The 21,979-nt window shown below is 42.0% G+C and overlaps 1 protein-coding gene and 1 pseudogene across 1 annotated transcript in view; one reads left to right on the top strand and one right to left on the bottom strand.

The window, feature by feature from the left end:
* Positions 1-1,701: 1,701 nt before the first annotated feature.
* Slx4ip (SLX4 interacting protein) overlaps positions 1,702-21,979 on the bottom strand; it is a 161,842-nt gene continuing 141,564 nt past the window's right edge. The window contains exons 7-8 of the mRNA XM_021192284.2: positions 5,822-5,922; positions 1,702-4,490 (exon numbers count right to left, since the gene is read on the bottom strand). Coding sequence (XP_021047943.1) covers positions 3,755-4,490; positions 5,822-5,922 — 837 coding nt within the window. The 3' untranslated portion in view covers positions 1,702-3,754. The remainder of the gene's footprint in view (positions 4,491-5,821; positions 5,923-21,979) is intronic.
* LOC110317670 lies at positions 20,973-21,718 on the top strand (annotated as a pseudogene).

Raw genomic sequence — 21,979 nt, 5'->3', positions numbered from 1 at the left:
ACATAGTATGTTACAACTATGACATACAGTGAGATCCTCCTACCCGCAAAGGAAGCAAACTGCACAACAAACTTACTTAAATTCACAAAACCCACATATTTATTCATAAAACAGGTACATCCTCACTACAAAAGTGTTTTTATTCTGTGGACACTTGTCTATTAAACGTACTTAAATGAGAGGACCAGCGCTCTCTTGGAGATTGTGCTACCGTCTAATTCCATCTGGAAACTCATTCTGAGAGTCTGTAAAATTAGCACCTATTAGCATCAGTCAGATGCCTTGGGGAGCCAACTGCATGCTTTTACTGATTTTACTTCAATAAACAAAACCTCAGTCTCTGATTAGAATGGTTATGGAAGCCTTACTGTAGTATAGGGACACTGTGTCACTGATGACACTTACCTAGAGATACTTCAAGCCCGGTCCAAATGGGTCCCCACAATTAGAAGAAAACTTCACCCAAGTTCTCTTTGTTATGCTACATATTGACATACATTTGCTCCCTGTCTTGTTAAGTATATATAGAAACAAAATTAGAGGGAATTTAGCAGGTTTCTGAGAATTAATTATAGCCTGGAACTGCAAGACTAATGATGTGTGTGTGTGTGTGTGTGTAATATATATATATATATATATATATATATATATATATATATATATGCTTAGACTTCTGTCTTAAATGATTACTTGCATTAACTTCATTTTACAATGCTTAATTTATTGTGTACTGTGGAAAGCTTTAAGCTATTTAAGAGAAACCAGTTTAATTTTGATTTTCTTAAAAAACTTGCTCCAACATGTTTCAATTCATCACTGTTTCAATACAGGGAAATGAACTCTCTTGTCTTGACAAACCAAGTGCAGTGATTTCCTCATAAGAGAAAAGAAAAAATTAAAACAATTTCCATATTCTAGTCCCAGCATGCTCACAGTACGTGTTTTGGCTCTTGAAAAGTTGCTTATTATTCAGAGGGCCATTCAGTACCATTTTGTAGAAGTATTACAGTACGACCTGCCAAGGAGCTTAAAAAATTATGAAGGCTGACACTGATCCTAGGTCATTCTCTTGGGCATAGATGTTTCCTTCCCTATGTGTCTGTCCTAGTCCAGGCTTTTTCTGAAGTCAAAGGCCAATGAGAGGTACAATCTCCACTGAAATCAAAACATGGCATCAAACATAAAACAATTATACCAAGACCCCATCATCACCACCAAGATCCACTTTGAGAAGGTCCATCCAGAGATAAACTGGATTCTTCAACATACAGAGGCTTTTTGTGTCTTTTTCTTTCTTATTGGTGTCTTAGCGGTCACTGCACATGCAGAACACCTCCTTCACCAATGACTCATGAGTCTTGTTTTTTAAAATTAAATACTTCAGCATGTAATAAGGGAACAACACTTTGTACTTACTCCAGCACCAAGTGCTTCTTTACACTGCACAGGTCATACGCATGTCTCGGTGAGTTAACCTCCAGGGGCAAAGAAAGGCAATTATGCAAGAGAAATCACAGATTATTCCCATACTGATTTGTTTGTTCTGAGACAAGGTCTCACTATATAGTTTTGGCTGTCCACTAACTTATGTAGACTAGGCTGGCCTCCCACTCAGAGATCTATCTGCCTCTGCCTCCCAAGTGCTAGGATTAAAGGCATGTGCCACCAGGCCAGCTTTTTCATGTTTTTAAATTGGGGGAGGAGGGAGAAAGAAAAGAAAATACAAAAAGACCTAAATAGCTTTCACCTATTAAAATGTCATTTGATAGTACATGGAGGTGGCTTAGCATCTCAGATAATGAGGAATGTCTTAAGTTTAATCATCAATGGAATTAGATGAATGTTTCCTCTAAGTATCAGAATCACAGGGACCTGAATATAAATTTGATTTGGAGGATGAAAGGGTTGAAGAACTTGGTTTTGACTATCAATCCTGACAGTGTCTCAGACTTTCAAATGCTAAATTTTTACAGTAATTAAGAATATAAAAACTCATACCATTTCCAACGGTAGACAAAACTTCATGTCCTACCTGATAAGTAACAAAACATTGGGGATTAATTTGCCCCCTTTATCCATATATTCAAGCAATTGTAAAATCATTCAAGAAAAGGAGATGGAGAGGTGTTTCAAACATGCTGAAGAAAAATGATTAAGGGCAAAATTCCTTAAACATATGGCAGAGTATGGGAGCCCAGAGATCTGCTAATCCTGTTCAAATCCATTGTGCATGAAGGCTGCTACAAAGCCACATCTATCTATAACCCTAACATACTATTTTTTTAAAATCATTGGTCACAATTATCATTATTTCCTATAATGGAACAGATTTGAAAAGCAAAACATTTCTTGAAACTTGAAAGCACATCCTTCGTATAAGTACAATTAAGTACAGAATATGACATTAAACAATTAAAATCCCGTCGATTCCAGGTCAGAATATCTTGGCTCTGTACAAATGGTGACTACTCATGCTTACACTGAGGATTCAACATCTTGGAATCAGCTCTCCAGAAAACAAAAAAAGCTAGGTGGGAAAGGAAAGGGACAGCAGCAAGCAGTTTCTGGTCCTTTGAGGTTGGGGTGAGCAGATGAAGTGTCCAGGATGACAACTCTGGCTTCCTGTCTTTCTTGAGGGCTGGCTACACAACTGAAGAGAACATTTAAATACCCTGGGAAATTTTCCAAATTGGGAACTGGAACGGCCACTGCCCTCACTTTGGATTCTGGTCTGTCTTAACTGCAAACAGAATATGGGAGGTGTGGACAAGGACAGGGTCAAACTTGTGCTACACAGGACACACCTCTTCCATGTCTTCACCTCAGACTGGAATGAATTATCCATACATTTCTGGCAACTCCAGGTACAAGAGCTCCCTAGGCGTTGTGTCCATCCTAGAGTACATAATAGAACCTGGGAACAAAGTGCTTCACATCCCAAATCCAATCTAAATACTTGACCAGTCTGAAGGAAGCACAGGGGTATACATGTCCACATATGTCCCCAGCTGGTGGAAGCCATGGTAACTAGGCTGTAGGATCTAAGTTCTAGGGAGCTGTTTTCAACTTTAGTTCATTTTAGAATCACAGTTCCTCATCCCCTAGGTCTGAGACCCAAATACCTGCATTCCTCACAGAATCCCATGCTGAGACCGCTGACTTATTCTTACTGTCAGGTACTCAGTTTGAGGAGTAAGAGGACTGCAGCCCAAGAACTGGCCTGAAGTACCTGGGACTATCTCTCTCCACCCTCCCCCCATCCCCCATCAGGAGGTCTTCATAGTGATGGGGTGAGAATGCTACCATTACTGATTTCTCCTTGGGGTCCTAGATACATAGTTTACTCCTTGACCAGTGGATGGCTCTTTGTCAACATAGTATTTTCTGGAGACAGTTATAAAAGGATGAGAAACTAACAAGCCTGTTAGGAAAACAGCCTCCAGAAGGTGACTGTGAAGGTCAATTCCAACACAAACAGTTTTACAAAAAGATTTACATATATGTGTGCTTTGCCTGGTATATATGCATGCCATGCACATGCCTGGTGCTCATGGAGGTAGAGAGTGTGCTGGGCCTTCTGGATCTAGAGTTCACGATGGTTGTGAGTCACCTTGTAGGCGCTTGGAACCTAAACTTGTGTCCTCTGCAAGAGCACTAAGTGCTCTTAAAAGCTGAGACGTAACTTTAGCTCCTAAATATCTATTTATTTAAAGTAATTGCCCTGATTCTTTCCAGTACCCTAGGTACTGTATACTCAGTTTTTCTTGCCACTACATCCTCTGTTGTAACTTTGCAGTTTCTTTCTTTTTTTGCTGGGGCCGCCCTGAACTGTAGCTAATCGTTCAGTAATTTCGGCTGAGCCGGTTTGCTGTGCCTGCCCCGGGTTGTTTGTCATAAGATGTCTGGAGGAGAGATTTTCCAAAGCATGTAGCTCTTCATTAGCTGTGGCTTTTGCCAAATCTTGTTTCAAAAGCAACCCAGGATCTGACAACTCTAAGGCTGGCAAACCCCTGACAGCTGTGCTTCTTTCCCCGGCCGCGTCCTCTGGGACTAATCCTTCATTTCCAAGAGAAACTCTCCTGCGGTGGTCAGAGTCTTCCACAGAGCCACAATTCCTGTGTTTCTGCTGTGTCTTGGCTGCTCTCAGACTTTGCTTTGGACCTGGTGATGCTGACTCATAGTTATACGCAGGGCTCCTGCTTAGAAGCCCCGTCTTTAACCACTCCCCAGGATGAAGTTGCTGCTGGCTGAGAGTGTCTCCTGGCTGAGTCTGAGAAACATTTTCCAGCTTTTGAACAGGAAGCTCCTGGTGGCTCTTGGCTGCTCTTATGTCATCTTGTGCTTGACCCACAGATTCTGACAGGAGAATGGCTGAGGCATCCCTCCTCCGTGGTACCACAGTAATTACTGAGTCACTAGATCTTCCCACGAGGTCCTCGCTGAGCTGTGGTTTGCTCACATCAGTGCCTTTTGATTTAGTTCTTCTCACACTGAAACAGACAATAAAGATTGTAGAGCATATGAGGTTTGCAATGGCATGGAATCCTCCAAATCCCCACTCCCTGGTTGTTACTCCTAAGAACCAGGCATGTACCAGCTGGCTTCTCAACACCCTGGCATATCTAGGAAATCCCCAAAGTGTATGGTGAATACTGATTGTATTAAGTAATAACATCCACATTTTCCACTAAACTATGATAGGTTCTGAATTTTCATTATTGGTTCATCAATGGAATCACAATGAATCATTTTTAACCAAAGCAAATAGATATCCATCTTTAGATGTTAGAGGCAAACACTGCCTAGGGTTGATAAACTGACTTTTTGTGGGAGGAAATGCTTAGATACATCCAAAAAACAGTATGTCTGTGCATACCCATGCATATGCAAAAATACGCACACATTCAATTTCTATTTGTAAATAAATAGTAATTTGAAAATTCCCTCATGACATTTTAAGGTATTATTCAGCAGGTGCTGGCTTATTCACCAACCATATGGGAATAAGCCTCAGTTAATCAGACTTGGTCAGTCCTGCAAAAATATCCAGACAGGTAATATTAAACAAAGTATAACTATAACAGTGTATCTATCTTGTTTAGCTATTATCTGTCTGTTCATCTGTCTGTCTCTATCTATGCATATATGTATCTATGTCTGTCAGTCTGTCTATCTCTCTCTCTTGCTCTCTCATCTAACCTTCCTCTTCCACAGGATACACAATAAGTAAGACAAACTTTACTTAACTATAAAACAAACTTCCAGGGCAAGACAGAAACTTGACAAGAAACTGAGAGACTTAAGCCCTTAATTTTGGCAAAGAGTTGACAACAATACATTTACAAATAGCATGAAACTTCTTCAGCCACTAAATTCAAGCATTGAAGCTGGAATATTTACTTTGGCTAAGCTTTGTGGAAAAAACCATAAATACGTTGCTGTAAGGGGCCCGAGGGCTGTCATAATTACATTACAGTCAGAAGCATCTTACAAAAGGAATAGAGTTTTTAGGTCTGTCTCCAGTTGCCTCAAGAGCTGTGTGAAACACACCACCAGTAGGTGCTTTTCATCTTCAAAGAGCTTGGAATTAATCACTTCTTGCAACACACCTGTGAAGCAAGGAGTCTATTCCCACTGTCGAGAAAAAAGAGCAGGAGGAAGGTGGGAAGCACATTGTTAATCAATGGCTGTGGGCAGAACCAACACAGAGGGGCTTCTGATTGGGTCCCACACGCTGTCATTAAGTGGTAGACTCTTCTAGTGACACAACTGTCCATGCGGGCGGTGAGAAAATGAGACACGGGAAGCATGCTGGACCTACATTTCCTTCAGAGCGTTCCTCTTGAGCTTCGTACCAGGAGAAGGCGAACTCTCCGCACACTCAGCAAAATAATCAGATATTCCATGGAGGGCTTTTTTTGTCTATTCCAAAAGATAACAAAGGTTCAAACAGGAGTCTATTAGCAGAACACCAGAGAAAACAGTTTCACTAGGAAGGTTCAGATGGACAGCTTTACTTTGTAAATACTAAGTAAAAGAGACTGCTATTCTTGGCTGTTTCGACGCTTTTAGTTGGGTATTTGTTGGTGTAGGTCACAACTGCTTTTGTATTCTTGTCTACTTCATTCATGCACTGATATGTACCATACAAAACCATAATGAGAAACTGCGGATCCCAAGCCATCTAGATATCTGGTATCTCTGTGGCTGTGGCTCCCAAACTCCAAAGGGCAGAGTCCCTGAGCCAGTGGCAGCATACTTTCGAGAAGACAATGCCAGCATCCGGACAAGCCTGAGATTTTCTCCACATTTCCCTTACTGACCAATATAGCCTCTGTTAACTTTAAAACAGTACCAACCTACACCTTTTAATATTGGTATTTTTAAAAAATGGAGTTTTTCAATCTTGGTTACCAAACAAATGAAAACAACAACAACAACAAAAGAACCTAAGAGTCTCTGCCTTTTTATAGTAGTCACAGCTAAGGTTTTATACACAGATTATCTGCCTTTAAAAAAACATAACCATGAAGCTTCATAAAGAGGTAATTGCAAAATTTAAAAGTCTGCCAACCTTTGCCAGAGCTGACCCATGTAATGTTTTTGGAATTTCTTCCCTTAGGTTAGAAGCTGATAGTCCAGATAAGGTGTTATCAGCTCTTATTGTCTAGGATACTAAGCATTCTTCCACATCAAATCCCTATAAAATGTTGTGACCCATGAGGCACAGTTTGGTATCTATCAGTAGGTCTTTGTTTAAAGTAAGCTTCCTTAGGGAATTAAGCGACAGTCCCTGAGATTCTGGAGGATGGCAGCCAAATGTATTATTCCAGTGTATCTCGAAAGCCTCGATCTAATTGGACTTCACAATACAATTTAGGAGAGTCCATAAACTCTTAGCCATGACTGTGGCTTCAGACCTGGGCTAGGACCTTCCAAAGGCATGTCCACTTGTAACCTAAATTGGTTTTAATGGTCAGTGAACAAAGTGTAACTGCCTTTATTGGATTATATTGCATTGAAATATGTCATTTTTTAGTTTGTTGTTTCCTAATATTAATTTTTGGAAAAAGAATACTTCAAGTTAAGTCGGGGGGGGGGGGCAAAAGAGGGAAGGCTGAGAGAGATTGGGAGATGGAGATTTATGTGTGAAACACTTCTAAACATGTCCTGCATGCCCTGTAAATACAGTCGATTTCCCCTCATAGCCACACCCTGTAAGTGCTGTATTTTCAGAGCTGAACAATTAACATAAGGAGCATGAGTCAGGCTTTGAACAACTCTGTGGGAACCAGAAAGCCTTTTGCTATTAGGAATGATGTAAATTCCCCAAGGCTGGAAGAAGCCCACAATGGAAGGCAGACAGGGTCATAAATAACAACAATGGGTTCTGCATCCACTGTATCAAGTGTGGTACAGCGATACCGACAGGCTCTTCAAATTTCAATCTGTGTGGATTCAGCCACTGACTTAGTTATGTCTAAAGAGCACATGTATTTCCTCTGGGAACTTCAAAAACGTCTTTAAGAAATACAGCAGTCTATTCTTGTCTTAAAGCCCTCCAACAAAAGGGTCAGGGATGACTTTGGAATAAAAGTGACAGGGGACGGGGTGGGGTTGGGGGGAATGTCCAGTTCAGAAGTATAAAACCTGTGACTTCAAAAATGAGAGTGGGGGAGAAAAGGGGAGGAGTGAGGGAAGGAAGGAAGGAGGCAAGATGGAGTAAGAAAGGGGAAGGCAGAGAGAGAGAGAGAGAGAGAGAGAGAGAGAGAGAGAGAGAGAGAGAGAGAGAGAGAAACACATACACACACACAAACATAAGACACACTCCTGAGTATACACTCAGCAAGGGTGCTCTGTTGCTTATAAATTAAAACCACATTTGGCAATTTGTTGAAGGAGACATATTTACATTTGTGTGAAGACCGGTGGGCAGGAAAAAAGTGATTATTCTCCTGCCTCAGTCCTTGAACTGTCAAGACTCATTAGACCTCTCTTGCCCATACATTTCTAGGGTCAGTTCACATACATCCCTTTGTTACTAAATCACAGCTTGTAGTCTCTAGTGCTGTCCCCTTGACTCACTATCCTAAAGAAGCAGCCATCACCTGGGAATAGGATTTCCCAAAGGGATTTTCTCCTGATTACTGCTTTTCTAATCTGGCATAAAAATGAAATCTGCCCCTTGTCCATAGACAAGCTGCAAGATGCAAACAGATGGAGCACACTGGTCTGGCTGAGCTGCTGCTAGAGCATGCAGGGCTGGTAGTACTACTCTTTAGATTTTGCCTGAGCAATGAGCTTACTTCTGCAAGGAATACATACAAATCTACCATATTCAAAGAGCCTAGCAAGCTTTTAACTCTTTCAAGTTCAGAGAAGGCATACTATGTAGGTCAGGTACTTAGGAAGTAGACTGACCAGGAGGGAAGTTCACAACCTGAAAGTTTGCTGGCCATCTGGGCCAAGGACAAATTCTGTGAATATCATTTCTTGGTACACTCTATTCCTAACCACTTAATCAATTCCTACCACTTCTTTTTGTTACAATTTTGGGTTCTGGATTTACAGTTTTCTATCTGAGCAAGTATCACAACAGAAGCAGGACAAGCTACTGTGTCCACAAGTCTAACCTGGGAAAGTACCCTGCTATCAGTAACTTATGTAGTCCAGGCATGTCCTAGGGCAAAGGGGTCAGGCCTCTTCCTATCTCTCTGGAGAGCAGTGAATACACTTCAGGGTTGAAGGCAGCCCAAGCACGTCCCACTACACAGATCCGCAGGAAGGCTGAGCAGGCCCAGTGTGAAAGTGCAACCAGGAAGGACATACGCCATGTCGTCTGCTCGGATCTGGGGAGCCTTCAGTTCCTGGATTGAAAGGATGAAGGAGGGCATCCCCGCCAAAGCAAGGTCGACAGCTAGGCTGTGCTTGTTACACCCAGGTCTGAAATGTCCTTGAATTACTGGTCAATATTCAAGCTAACAGAGCACCTGGAAACTCTGAGGAACCTCTCAGCCTTCATCCCATGCTGACCTGACTTACTGAACAGCAATTTTGAACATTGTGGGGTAAATGAGGAAAGGGGCTTAAAATGGCAAAGAAAACCCCTATTTGCTCCTGAGTTAGGACCTCCTCCTCAGGGAGTGTGTAAGACCAGTGTGGGCTCTAGCAGAAAACCAGTTGCAGTGGAGGCAACAAGGCAGGCCCTTCCCCCGCCCCTTTTTTGAAAAGAATCCTAGGATTCATTTCGTGGAAGTTCTGATTCACAAGGTCCAGGGCGGGGCTAAGAGATCTATATTTAGGTTCCCAGGTGATTCATACTCTGCTGATATACATGAAACAACATTCAAGAAAGAAAGCACTAGAAGAAATTAACTTAGCCTGGTCCAATGAGACAGACAAGACTTTGCAAAGTGTGCTGGTGTAATCCAGCAAAACCACCTTGGGAGCTTGTTAGGAAATGTTACAGATTCCACCCAGAATCTACTGCATTTGTGTCCCTAGGGGCTGGGGTCAGGAAAGGTATTATTTTAGGCAAGATCCCCAGTGATTCTTATACCCAGCAGAATTAGTGAAGTGCTTTAAAAACACATGGTACTGGTAACTGAGATGAATCTAGTAGAATGATCCAATAATCATCATAGTAGAATGATCAATAATGATCACTGAACTCCGGCAGACAGAGCCTGAAGCCCTGAGTAAAAAGCCAAACACCAAAAGGAAAAGGCCTTGTCTCATGGAGCTTCTGTTAACAGGAAAAATAAACATACAACATGGTCTGTCTCGCCACCCCCACCCCCAGACGCCAAATTCATCTATTGTCCATGTTAAGAGGTGATTTAAGTTGTGAAGTTTTGTTCTCATGAGTGACATCAGGTTCCCTTAGAGAGATCAACAGAATAAGTTCATGCTGGCCCTTCTGTCTTTCATCACATGATGACGTGTCCCCTCTTTCTCTCAGATGATGTGGCATTAAAGTGCCAACCTGGAAGCAGAGATCAGATTCGCCCTACACAGAAAAGCCAATGGTCCTTGTTCTTGGATAGCTCAGCTTACAATTCCCCAGAAAACTGTTCTGTTCTTTAGCTGCCAATGAAAACTGGGGAAATCCTCCCATATGGTGTCCAAAGCCACTCAGAAGAGATCTACAGGGGAATGACTTTGGATAGAAACAGTACAAAGTTCGGAGCAGAGACTAAAGGAATGACCATCCAGAGACTACCCCACTTCCATCCCGTAAACAACCACCAAACCCAAACACTATGGCAGATGCCAACAAGAGCCTGCTGACAGGAGCCTGGTATAGCTGTCTCCTGTGAGGCTCTGTCAGTGCCTGGCAAATACAGAAGTGGATGCTCACAATCATCCATTGGACGGAGTACAAGGTCCCCAATGAAGGAGCTAGAGGAAGTACCCAAGGAGATGAAGGGGTCTGAAGCCCCATAGGAGGAACATCAATAAGAACTAACCAGTACCCCCAGAGCTCCTTGAAACTAAACCACCAATCAAAGAAAACACATGGTGGAACTTGTGGCTCTAGCTGCGTATGTAGCAGAGGATGGCCTAGTCGACCATCAATGGGAGGAGAGACCCTTGGTCCTGTGAAGGTTCTATGCCCCAGTATAGGGGAATGCCAGGACTGGGAATGGGAGTGGGTGGGTTGGTGAACAGGGGGAGGGGGGAGGAGATAGGGGATTTTCAGAGGGGAAACTAGGAAAGGATTACATTTGAAATGTAAATAAAGAAAATATTTAATAAAAAAGAAATGTAAATAAAGAAAATATCTAATAAAAATATTTTTTTTAATAAAAGGTATATGAAAAGATGCTGAAGATGCAGAAAAGGGGACAAAAGAACCACTGGTAAGGAAAGAGGACCATAGTGTCCCCACCAGGAAGAAGAGAACCACAGTGTCCCCACAGGGGAGAAGAGAAGAGAACTGAAACATCAATGGGCTGCTGCCAAGAGAAGGACGCAGGCCCTTAGACCACAGCAAAAAAGAACCTGGACAGGAAGTAGCTGTTCTGGGTAAAAGCTGAGACTTAAGCACCCACAATCCTACCATAGGTGGAGGGAAGTCGGGATGATAATAGACTGAGAACTCTCCAGTACAAACATAATATGAGCTGGACAAGTAACCTGATACTTTCTATAGTCCATTGAAGACGTAAAAGGAAAATGGTGAAATTAAATTTCAATATATATTATTTAACAACCTCCATAAAATATTATAACATGTAATCAATATAAAAATATTGAGCCATATTTATATACTGAGTTTATGGCAGCCAGACATACATACAGACTTCATACAGAGTGTATAATTTTCGACTTGCCTTTCAAATGCTTACAGCAGAATGCAGTCACTGGAACCCACATTGGCCAGCATAGCCCTCAACAATGCTTTGGGAGCATTTCTCACTAAGGAAAGGCAGGAAAATGGAGGCACATGCTAATGCTCCTCCCACTATAGTCTAGTGAAGCAGCAGGTGTTAGTACTGTTACCACTGCCCAGGGTTAGGTGTGGTTGGTCAGGACTAACTCAACATGAGCAAAGAGCACAAGGTGGCACTGCCAGTGACTGGATGACAAATGCAGCTTCTTCTGGGAAAGTTCTGTAGCTGATTCTCTAGCTCTTCCTTACAAACACTGGAACTTCAATATTAGTTGAGGTTGGAATTGGGGTGAGATGTGGGGGCCAGGTCAAACCATTGATCACATATTGTTTACTCCTTGCTGAATGGGATTCTTGGTATCTCTCACAGGCATAACTAAACCCTGTACAAAGACTAGATCAACAAACCACTGTTCACAAGATTTTAAAATTTATCACATGAGGACAATACAATTTTTCCTTCCAAAGGAGTATTTAATATAGTAATGTTTTTATCACCATGATCACCATCACCATCTCTTGAGAATTAAATCCAGTTTCTCATAGAAGGTGTCTTCTCATTCTGTTTTGTTCACTCCAAGTTAAAATAATAGCTCAACTATATTTACAAGGAGGTAATTCACCAAGTATTATAATATGAGGCATACTCAAAAAGCCACTGATCCTCATGTCTCACGATCTGCTAAGATGCTCTGTCTAGGGTTCATCAGCCAAGAGAATGGCAGGGGGCACAAAGCTGACCGACGGTGGAGCCCAAGGACTCACACTCAGCGCTGCCTTGGCCCAGGGCCAGTTTTACAACCCCAATGGCCTGCTCTCAGTTTTGCTTTGGAGTATGAAGAGGTTTATGAAGCATACTTTGGAAACTAGAAAGTGTTGACACTATTTTTCTTGACATTATTGCTTATAACAAACAAATAAACCCTGATGTCTCCACAAAGCAAACAGTTTATGAAAAAGAAAAGATGCTTTCTATACCTAAAGAAATTCATAAAGTGGATCCGCAAAGTCCTTTTCCCAACATCTTATCTATAGGGCCGCCCTAGTCAGTGCTTTCTCTTCTCTGCAGAGTGGCCTACACATCAGTTGCTGTCATTGTGCGATGGAGGGGTAGATAGGCAACTCTGAATCAAAAGTCCTTTGCAACTGTCCCTTCTAGTTACCATCTAGCTAAGAGATTTGGAAAATTGATTTGTCTTTGTTGAGCATCAATTTCTTTACCTGTTTTTCTAAAAAGAGCCATGGTTGTTGTCTCAGTTAGGGTTTCTATTGCTTTACTAAAACATCTTGACCAAAGCAGCCTGGGGAGGAAAGGGTTTAGTTCACCATAAACTTCTGTATCACAGCCCATTAGGAAGTCAGAGTAGGAACTGAAGAAGCCAGGGAGGAATACTGCTTACTGATGGGCTTCCTCACCCAGCTTTCTCATACCACTCAGGACCACCAGCCAAGAGGTGGTTGCCCAGAGCAACGTGGGCTGTACCACATTGATCAATTAAGAAAATGCACCACAGGCTTTCCACAGGCCAATTAGCTGGTAGCATTTTCTCTTTGAGGTTTCCTCTTCCAAAATGTCTCCAGCTTGTGTCAAGTTGATATAAAACTAGCCAGCACAGCTGTCTTGGGTAGAGGTCTGTTCATTTTTCCCCTGGGAAGAAAAGACCTAGAGATGCCAGGATCAACCACCATATACAGTCAGAGAATAGAGCCATAGCGGAGGCTGGCAGAACTAACAGTGATGGGACTGAGTTTTCAGAATACTCTGTCTCTGATCAAGATGTCCCTAAAGTTTGGAGTTGTCAGGGACATCAGTAAAACGTTCATCCCCCCCGTCCCCCGCAACCCTCTTGCTATTTGCAGTTGCCCTGCCTGTCTGTTAAAAATGAAAAGGTCCAGGATTCACAGAATCGCTTCTCAAGATGGTGTACTTTATGAGTTATTGTACAACCAGGTCCCTGCACTCTGTCAGAGACATTTTCTATAAACAATAAGCTGCATAAAAGTTTAATACGTCATATCTGTTTATTTAGGGAACAGTATTAAAGTATAAAGCTGAAAGCATTAACGTATCTATAACTTTTGTGCAGTGCCACTGTTTTTCAGGTACAATGATGTTCTGAAGAGTGACACAGTATGGAAGGCTGGAGTGGTTAGAGACAAGCAGCTGAATTGAGACTCCCACACAAGAATACACCATCTCAGACCACAGTGTGGTGTGGCTGTGTCACGCATGCGTTCTAGCATGAGGAGGAAGCACCCTCCAAAGTTCATTTCTAATATTTTCTTATCTAGTAATAAGTTAAAAAATAAAAGGGGGAAATAGATGGAACAGGACCATAACAAAAGGAAAGATATAGTCAGTATACTAGCAGTATCAGTATAAACTCAAAGGAATGGAAGCAAAAGGAAAAACAAAAACAGAAAAGGAGGTGGCATCTGATGACGGCCACAGGACTGATGCCATTTTCCTAAGGACAATGTAAGTAGATGTGTGTTGTGTTACTTTAGGTAAAGCAGGAGGGACAGGGATCAGCAGCTGTTAAGTGGAGAACTGTGAGAAAGCAGCCATGTCCTTCTTCATTTCAAAGGTTCTGTGATGTCCCTTCTCTAGGCCTTTCCCTCTTCCATTTCAGTCAAAGGGTAGATCTTAAGGGGAGAGAGAACCAGGCTTGTGGACTGTGCTACATCCATAGATACAAATACTATGGATTTTTCCTTTAAAATAACTTAATATTTTATTTCCGTAGGGCTGAGTATGTAGCTCATTGTAGATAAGTGCTTCCTAAGAACTCATGAAGTCCTAGGTTTGTGCCCCAGCACTACACAATCTGGGTATGGGGGTACACATGAGAAAGCCAGCCCCTGAGGAGAAGGAAGTGGCAGGGCTGGGAGATCAAGATCATCTTCTGCTACACAGTGAGCTTGAGGCCAGCCCAGGATACATGAGATCCTGTCTCAACAAAGAAAAATAAATTCTTCCCTTTGAAGTGTGACCAAGAAGCTGTTGTATACAAATCTAGGGAAATACCTGTGAGTTGCTGCAAAGAATGTAGCTCTAAAGGTTGTATCTGTGAAAAATCAAGGAAGCTATCGTGTAGGAAGTATGCACTTCACAGGGATTTTCCAGTTTACATTCACCTCCCCTTGAGAACCTAAAAATAAATCTTGACCAACCTGAGGCTACTGTTGACTCTCTGGTGCAGACAAGTATGACAAAACATGGAATTTTAAAAAATTCATTCATTTGGGTCTGTAGTGACACAGTGATCTACTGATCACTATTAGAGTTGTATGAAATTCACTTAAATTTGATCAGATAAATATTAAAATACACCTTTTGGAAATTTGGTGTGTCTCCACGGCCCCCTTGTTAAAAAGCACCTCCTCTACAAGCCTGCATTCGAGGTGCGGACTGCTGTGACTTCTCATGTGGCTGAGCTTAAGACCTTGGACAGGAAGGGAGAGGAGAGTGGTAGGTATGACATGTTCCACACGCACAGGTAGTAGGACTAACTAAAAGACAGCCGAAAGAAGCCTGGATATTAGTGAGAAAGCACAAAAGGGCAGAAAAAGACATCACAGTCATCTTATCTCATTTCAAATTTCTTTCTAGAGCTGGCCCTCCGCCTAGGGTTATGGAAGAAATAGCTCTTGCTATTTTCTTTGAGCACAGACAATCAGGGCCCCTCTTTCCAAGACTTGTATCTCCTGATAGGAACAGCTTTTTTGGACTTGTTTGGGAACCTCATCCCTATCATGACATCGTTTCCTTGGGAAAATGAGTGTGGATTCTAAATCATCTATTTATTAATGTATTTTCCAAACACAGCCCTATTCACACATTGGACTCTATGCTGTCATTGTGGGTGTTCTGTGGTACATAGACTCCTAGAAATTTAGGCCTGAAAAGTCTGCTATCTCCCAACTCCTAAGACCTCAGAGAAATGACTGGCTTTACCCTCCAGAGTCTCATTCCAGCAGGAGTCTACTGACAGTTGCTGTAATTCCTAGGTGCTTAGCTGGGTAGTCTCTGCAACTGGTCCATAGAGTGCCACAGGACCAGTTGACTACATGGGGCCTTATCATTTAGCCTTTTGCAGTTTGTGTAGTTGCAAAATACAGTTGAGATAAGCAGAAGCACACAAAAACAAGGACCTAACTTCTGGAAGAATATTATGTGCAGATGAGAATTACCAAGTATTACTCTCAGTCCTAGACCATGAAGAAGACATACAATCATTCACTAATCTAGCAGTGCAGCATGTATATAAACTCTTCTCTGGGGGAAAAGGAAATGATGGTGATAATTAATACACACAAGTGCTTCAGCATTTATAAGCCACATTAATATTTATTATTTCACTTGACTGGTAGGAAGACTTAGCAGGGCTTGTATTGGAGCATATCACATTTATCTCTGTGGACCAAGTCAGAGACTAGTTTCCAAAGGCCAAATGCTGTGTCTGAGGTCTGCTAGCGAGTGATGGGGGATGCAATGGTCAAGGCCAGGTCTTCATGTTAACTCCAATACCCTTTCTCCTGTTCTATTCCACACTATGCTTTTCCTAATTAATCTGTAGTATAATTGGTCACTGAGGACAAATTTCATGTCTCTGAACATAGAAGCAACATTATGCAAAAGAAGGATTAGAGGCCAGATATGTCATTTTCTATTACCCTAGTTTAGAGTCTTTTAATTCACTAATGGGCCTGTTACCTTCAGGTGATGAAATACAATGTATCTCATTTGCAATACTACTGTTGAAATTTTGGGAGACTTTTATTGTTAAGAAAGAAGAATAAGACCTCAGATTACTATAATGAATATCCAATATTTAATCTTTAAATATTATCTAAGCTGAGAAATATTTTTTCCTAATTTTCTGTGTCAGAGTCTAGAAAAATGAACCAACAAAACCCATGTTCATCCTTATCACCAGAGTTTTTATCAAAAGCCTTTTAAGGGACGTAGGGAGGGATGCCTCGGGAAAGGGTCCCTCTAAAGGGGACTGTCCTACAGTCTGCACTATGTCAATCTGTCCCTCACTATCTGTTGACCATGTGCTGATCCTGACACTGGATTCCAGCTAACTGGAGAAGGAACTGGCAGTCAGCCTCTGCAGTGCCAAGCACTGTGAGAATGCTTTAGCATTAAACAACAGCCTGTCTTAAGAGATCCATTCAACTTAGTGCTTAAATCTTGTCTTTGACAGGATGTTTCAGTATTGCTTCTACAGACACAATGCTGTAGTAAGGACCTATCCTGTGCAGATGACAGTTATTTTCATAGGAAAACACCAATGTCTTAGTGACATCACTGAATATTTCATTACAGGAGGCAAAAGGGAAAACTGGTCCCTAAAGGGGACTATTATGAAATCTAGATGGTGAAGCAAGAGATTGTAGATTTCCCTTAAACCTAAGGAGCATAATTAGCATGATTCTGGTCAACATACAGAATAAAAAGGACCCCATCCCTCAAAATAATAAATTATAGAAAAATACTTACATAAAAATATATCAATATTTTTCATGATAAAAATCATTATGGAGGTCAAAGCACCCGGAGTTGATTCTGTGCCACAGTGCTCCACACCCAAATATTGCCTGAAGAGAGGTGTTCTGCTAGGAGTGTGGACAAGCCTGTGAGTACAGGTAAGGCCAGCACTTCTGCTCAGAGACCTGCCTGGAACCCTCAGAACACAGAAACCAAGGAGCAGCCTGGGATAGGATGCTTCCAGTTTCTGTCTGTGCCCAGAGCTGACCATGTGCCACACTGCTCCATACCAAACACTGACAGGAGAGAGCTGGCCTTCCAGGAGTGCAGACATGTCTGTGAACACAAGTAAGACAACTACTTCTGCTCAAATTCCTGGCCCAAGAGGGACCCTTACAGAGTCATTACGACACAGGAACCAAGGAACAGCCTGGGATAGGATCCTTCCAGTTTCTGTCTGTACCCCGGAGCTGACCCTGTGTCACAGCTCTCCAAACCCAAATTCCTCCCGGAGAGAACTGGTCTCCCAGGAGTACTGACCCCAGTCTTGCAGGAGGGACAAGCCACAGTCAGAGACAGCAAAACCAGCTAACAACAGAGATAACTAGATGGTGAGAGGAAAGGGCAAGAACATAAGCAACAAAAAACAAGGCGATTTGGCATTATCAGAACCCAGTTTTCCCACCAGAGCAAGTCCTGGGTACCCCAACACATAGGAAAAGCAAGACTCTGATTTAAAAATCACATCTCATGATGATGATAGAGGACTTTAAGATGGACATAAATAATTCCCTTAAAGAACAACAAGAGAATACAGGTAAAAGAAGAAACAGGAAAATCTCTTAAAGAATTACAGGAAAAAAACCAAACAGGTGATAGAATGGAACAAAATCATCCAGGATCTAAAAATGGAAATAGAAACAATAAATAAATCACAAAGGGAGACAACCCTAGAGATAGAAAACCTAGGAAAGAGATCAGGAGTCACAGATGCAAGCATCACCAACAGAAAACATGAGATAGAAGAGAGAATCTCAGGTGCAGAATATACCATAGGAAACATTGACATAACAGTCAAAGAAAATGCAAAATGCAAAAAGCTCCTAATGCAAAACATCCAGGAAATCCAGGGTACAATGAGAAGAACTAAGGATAATAGGTAAAGAAAAGAGTAAAGATTTCCAACTTAAAGGGCCAGTAAATATGTTCAACAAAATTATAGAAGAAAAGTTCCCTAACCTAAAGAAAGAGATGCTAACAAACATACAAGAAGCCTACAGAACTCCAAATAGGTTGGACTAGAAAAGAAATTCCTCCTGTCACATAATAATAAAAATAACAAATACACTAAACAAAGAAAGAATACTAAAAGCAGTAAGGGGAAAAGGTCAAGTAACATATAAAGGCAGACCTATCAGAATTACACCAGACTTCTCACAAGTGACTATGAAAGCTAGAAGATCCTAGGCAGATGTCATACAGACCCTAAGAGAACACAAATGCTAGCCCAGGCTTCTATACCCAACAAAACTCTCAATTACCATAGATGGAGAAACCAAGATATTCCATGACAAAACCAAATTTACATAATATCTTTCCACAAATCAAGACCTGCAAAGGATAATAGATGAAAAACTACAACACAAGGAGGGAAACTACATACTAGAAAAAGCAAGAAATTAATCTTCTTTCAACAAGCCCAAGAGAAGAGAGCCACACAAACATAATTTACTAAAGCTCAAAGCACATATTATACCTCACACAATAACAGTGGGAGATTTCAACACCCTACTCTCCTCTCATCAATGGACAGATCATGGAAACAAACTAAATAGACACATTGAAACTCAAGAAATTATGGACCAACCAGATGGATTTAACATATCTATAGAACATGTCATCCTAAATCAAAAGAATGTACCATCTCAGCACCTCATAGCACCTTCTCCAAAACTGACCATATAATTGGTCACAAAACAGGCCTTAACAGATACAAAAATACTGAAATAATCCCATGCATCCTGTCAGATCACCATATACTAAGGCTGGTCTTCAATAACAACAAAAACAACAGAAAGCCCACATACAAATGGAAGCTGAACAATGCCCTACTCAAAGATAACTTGGTCAAGGAAAAAATAAAGAAAGAAATTAAAGACTTTTTAGAATTTTATGAAAATGAAGGCACAACATACTCACATTTATGGGACACAATGAAAGCAGTGCTAAGAGGAAAAGTCAAAGCTCTGAGTGCCTCCAAAAAGAAACTGGAGAGAGCATACATTAGCAGCTTGGCAGTACACCCGAAAGCTCTGGAACAGAAAGAAACAAATACATACAACAGGAGTAGACAGCAGGAAATAATCAAACTCAGGGCTGAAATGAACCAAGTAGAAACAAAAAGAACTATATAAAGAATCAACAAAACCAGGAGGTGCTTCTTTGAGAAAAATCAACAAGATAGATAAACCCTTAGCCTTACTAACTTGAGGGTACAGAGATAATATCCAAATTAACATAATCAGAAATGAAAAGGGAGATATAACAACAGAAACTGAGGATGTTAAAAAAAGTCATCAGATTCTACTATAAAAGCCTATATTCAACTAAACAGGAAAATATGGATAAAATGAACAATTTTCTAGACAGATACTAAATATCTAAGTTAAATTAGGATCAGATAAACCATCTAAACAGTCCCATAACCCGTAAAGAAATAGAAGCAGTCATTAAAAATTTTCTAAAAACAAACAAACAAACAAAACCAACAACAACCCCCCCCCCAAAAAAAACCCAACCCAGGATCAGATAGATGGCTTTAGTGAAGAATTCTATCAGACCTTCAAAGAAGACCTAATACCAATACTCTTCAAACTATTTCACAAAATAGAAACAGAAGGAACACTTCCTAATTCGTTCTACGAAGCCTCAGTTATACTGAGTATTTTCCCTTGGAGATGGAACAGCTTCTGTCTAATCAAGAACTTGTCACAATTTCCTTTCATAAAGGACTTCACAGAGGTTTGTTTTCTTCTATCATGTTTAATGTTTCAAATAGATTTTAAAAAACTGGTTGAGTGCATATTACTTTTAGCTTCAGAAGATATGTATATTTAAGAGGCATTTAACTATTATACATTATTTCGATGACTTAAAAATGCCAATACACAGTCGGCACCTGTGAGAGGGCAGACTGCAGAAGGAACACAGCTTCTGGGACAGACCCCGTTTCTGGCTCTAGACATCCGGACACCTTACGGCCAGAGGAGAGGTGTCCGCCCGGGAGGACTCTCACTGCCTGACTTGGTAAGGGAGCCATCTTGACTCTGGGTTGCCCAGGTTTCAGTCTGCACTGGTGAGAGTGTGGCCTGCAGAAGTTACACAGCTTCTGGGACAGACAGAAGCAACACTGCTTCTAGGACAGACCCTGTTTCGGGCTCCAGATATCTGGGCACCTTTCCCGCCAAAGGAAAGGTAGCCACCCGGGAAGGCTCTATCCACCAGAGCAGGTGAGAGAGCCATATTGTGTCCAGGGTCCCTCAGAGTCTAGTCTGTGCAGGTGAGTGTGCAAACTGCAGAGGGGACACATCTTCTGGGACAGGCCTCGTTTCGGGCCTACATCTTCAGCCAGGAGGCAGGTCTGAACACCAGGCCTCTGTGTACCTTCCCTGCAAGAGGAGAGCTTGCCAGTGGAGAGTACTCTGACCACTGAGACTCAGGAGAGAGCTGGACTCCCAGGACTGCTGACAGAGGCTAACAGAATCACAGGAGGAACAAGCTCNAACCAGAGACAACTATAACAACTAACTCCAGNGATTACCAGATGGCGAAAGGCAAACGTAGGAAGCTTACTAACAGAAACCAAGATCACTCACCATCATCAGAACCTAGCACTCCCACCTCAGTCAGTCCTGGAAACCCCAACACACCCGAAAAGCAAGACTCGGATTTAAAATCATACCTCATGATGCTGGTAGAGGGCATTAATAACTCACTTAAAGAAATACAGGGAAAAAGCGGCTACAACGCCGAGCGAAGGAGGTAGGAACCCAATTTCCAGAAGCAGCTTGGTAGGGCACCATGGCTGGGAACACCACCATCGAGGTGGTAAAGTGCAAGATCCAGGTTCTGCAGCAGCAGGCTGATGATGCGGAGGAGAGGGCCGAGCACCTCCAGTGGTAAGTGAAGGGGGAAAGGCGGGCCCGGGAGCAGGCCGAAGCTGAGGTGGCCTCCTTGAACCATAGGATCCAGCTGGTTGAAGAGAAGCTGGACCACGCCCAGGAGCACCTTGCCACTGCTTTGCAGAAGCTGGAGGAAGTGGAGAAGGCTGCTGATGAGAGTGAGAAAGGTATGAGGGTGATTGAAAATCTGGCTCTAAAAGATGAAGAAAAGATGGAACTCCAGGAAATCCAGCTAAAGGAGGCAAAGCACATTGCAGAAGAGGCAAACAGGAAGTATGAAGAAGTGGCTTGTAAGTTGGTGATTATTGAAGGAGACTTGGAATGCATGGAGGAACATGCAGAGCTGGCAGAGTCCCATTGCCGAGAGATGGATAAGCAATGATGGACCAGAACCTGAAGTGTCTGAGTGCTGCTGAAGAAAAGAAGTCAAGTATGAAGAAGAAATAAAGATTCTTACTGATAAACTCAAGGAGGCAGAGACCCATGCTGAGTTTGCTTAAACATCGGTAGCCAAACTGGAGAAGACCATTGATGACTTGGAAGATAAACTGAACTGCACCAAAGAGGAGCATCTCTGTACACAAAGGATGCTGGACCAGACCCTGCTGGACCTGAACGAGATGTAGACCTCCCCCATCCCTGCCCTGCAGCTGCTCCTCCCTCTGACCTTGACTCCAATGGAGGCTAGCCTCCTGAAGCTGACCTTGACACAGAGGGCTGATCTTTTTAACTGAAGGCTGCTTTCCCTCCTGCCACCCCCTCTACCCCTCTTGTCTTTTTCACAAAACTGTATCAGCCTCTTCCCAGAGTTTTGGGAACAATATTTAAGGGAATGTGAGCACAACGCAGTGTCTTCAATGCAGTTGTGATATGCACATTGTGATTACTTTTTGTCTTAGCAACCAT

Source organism: Mus pahari, chromosome 3 (genome assembly GCF_900095145.1).
Source record: "Mus pahari chromosome 3, PAHARI_EIJ_v1.1, whole genome shotgun sequence".
In the NCBI taxonomy this organism is placed as follows: Eukaryota; Metazoa; Chordata; class Mammalia; order Rodentia; family Muridae; genus Mus; species Mus pahari.
The sequence above is the reverse complement of the archived record's forward strand: the minus strand, read 5'-3'. Positions and strand labels throughout refer to the sequence as shown.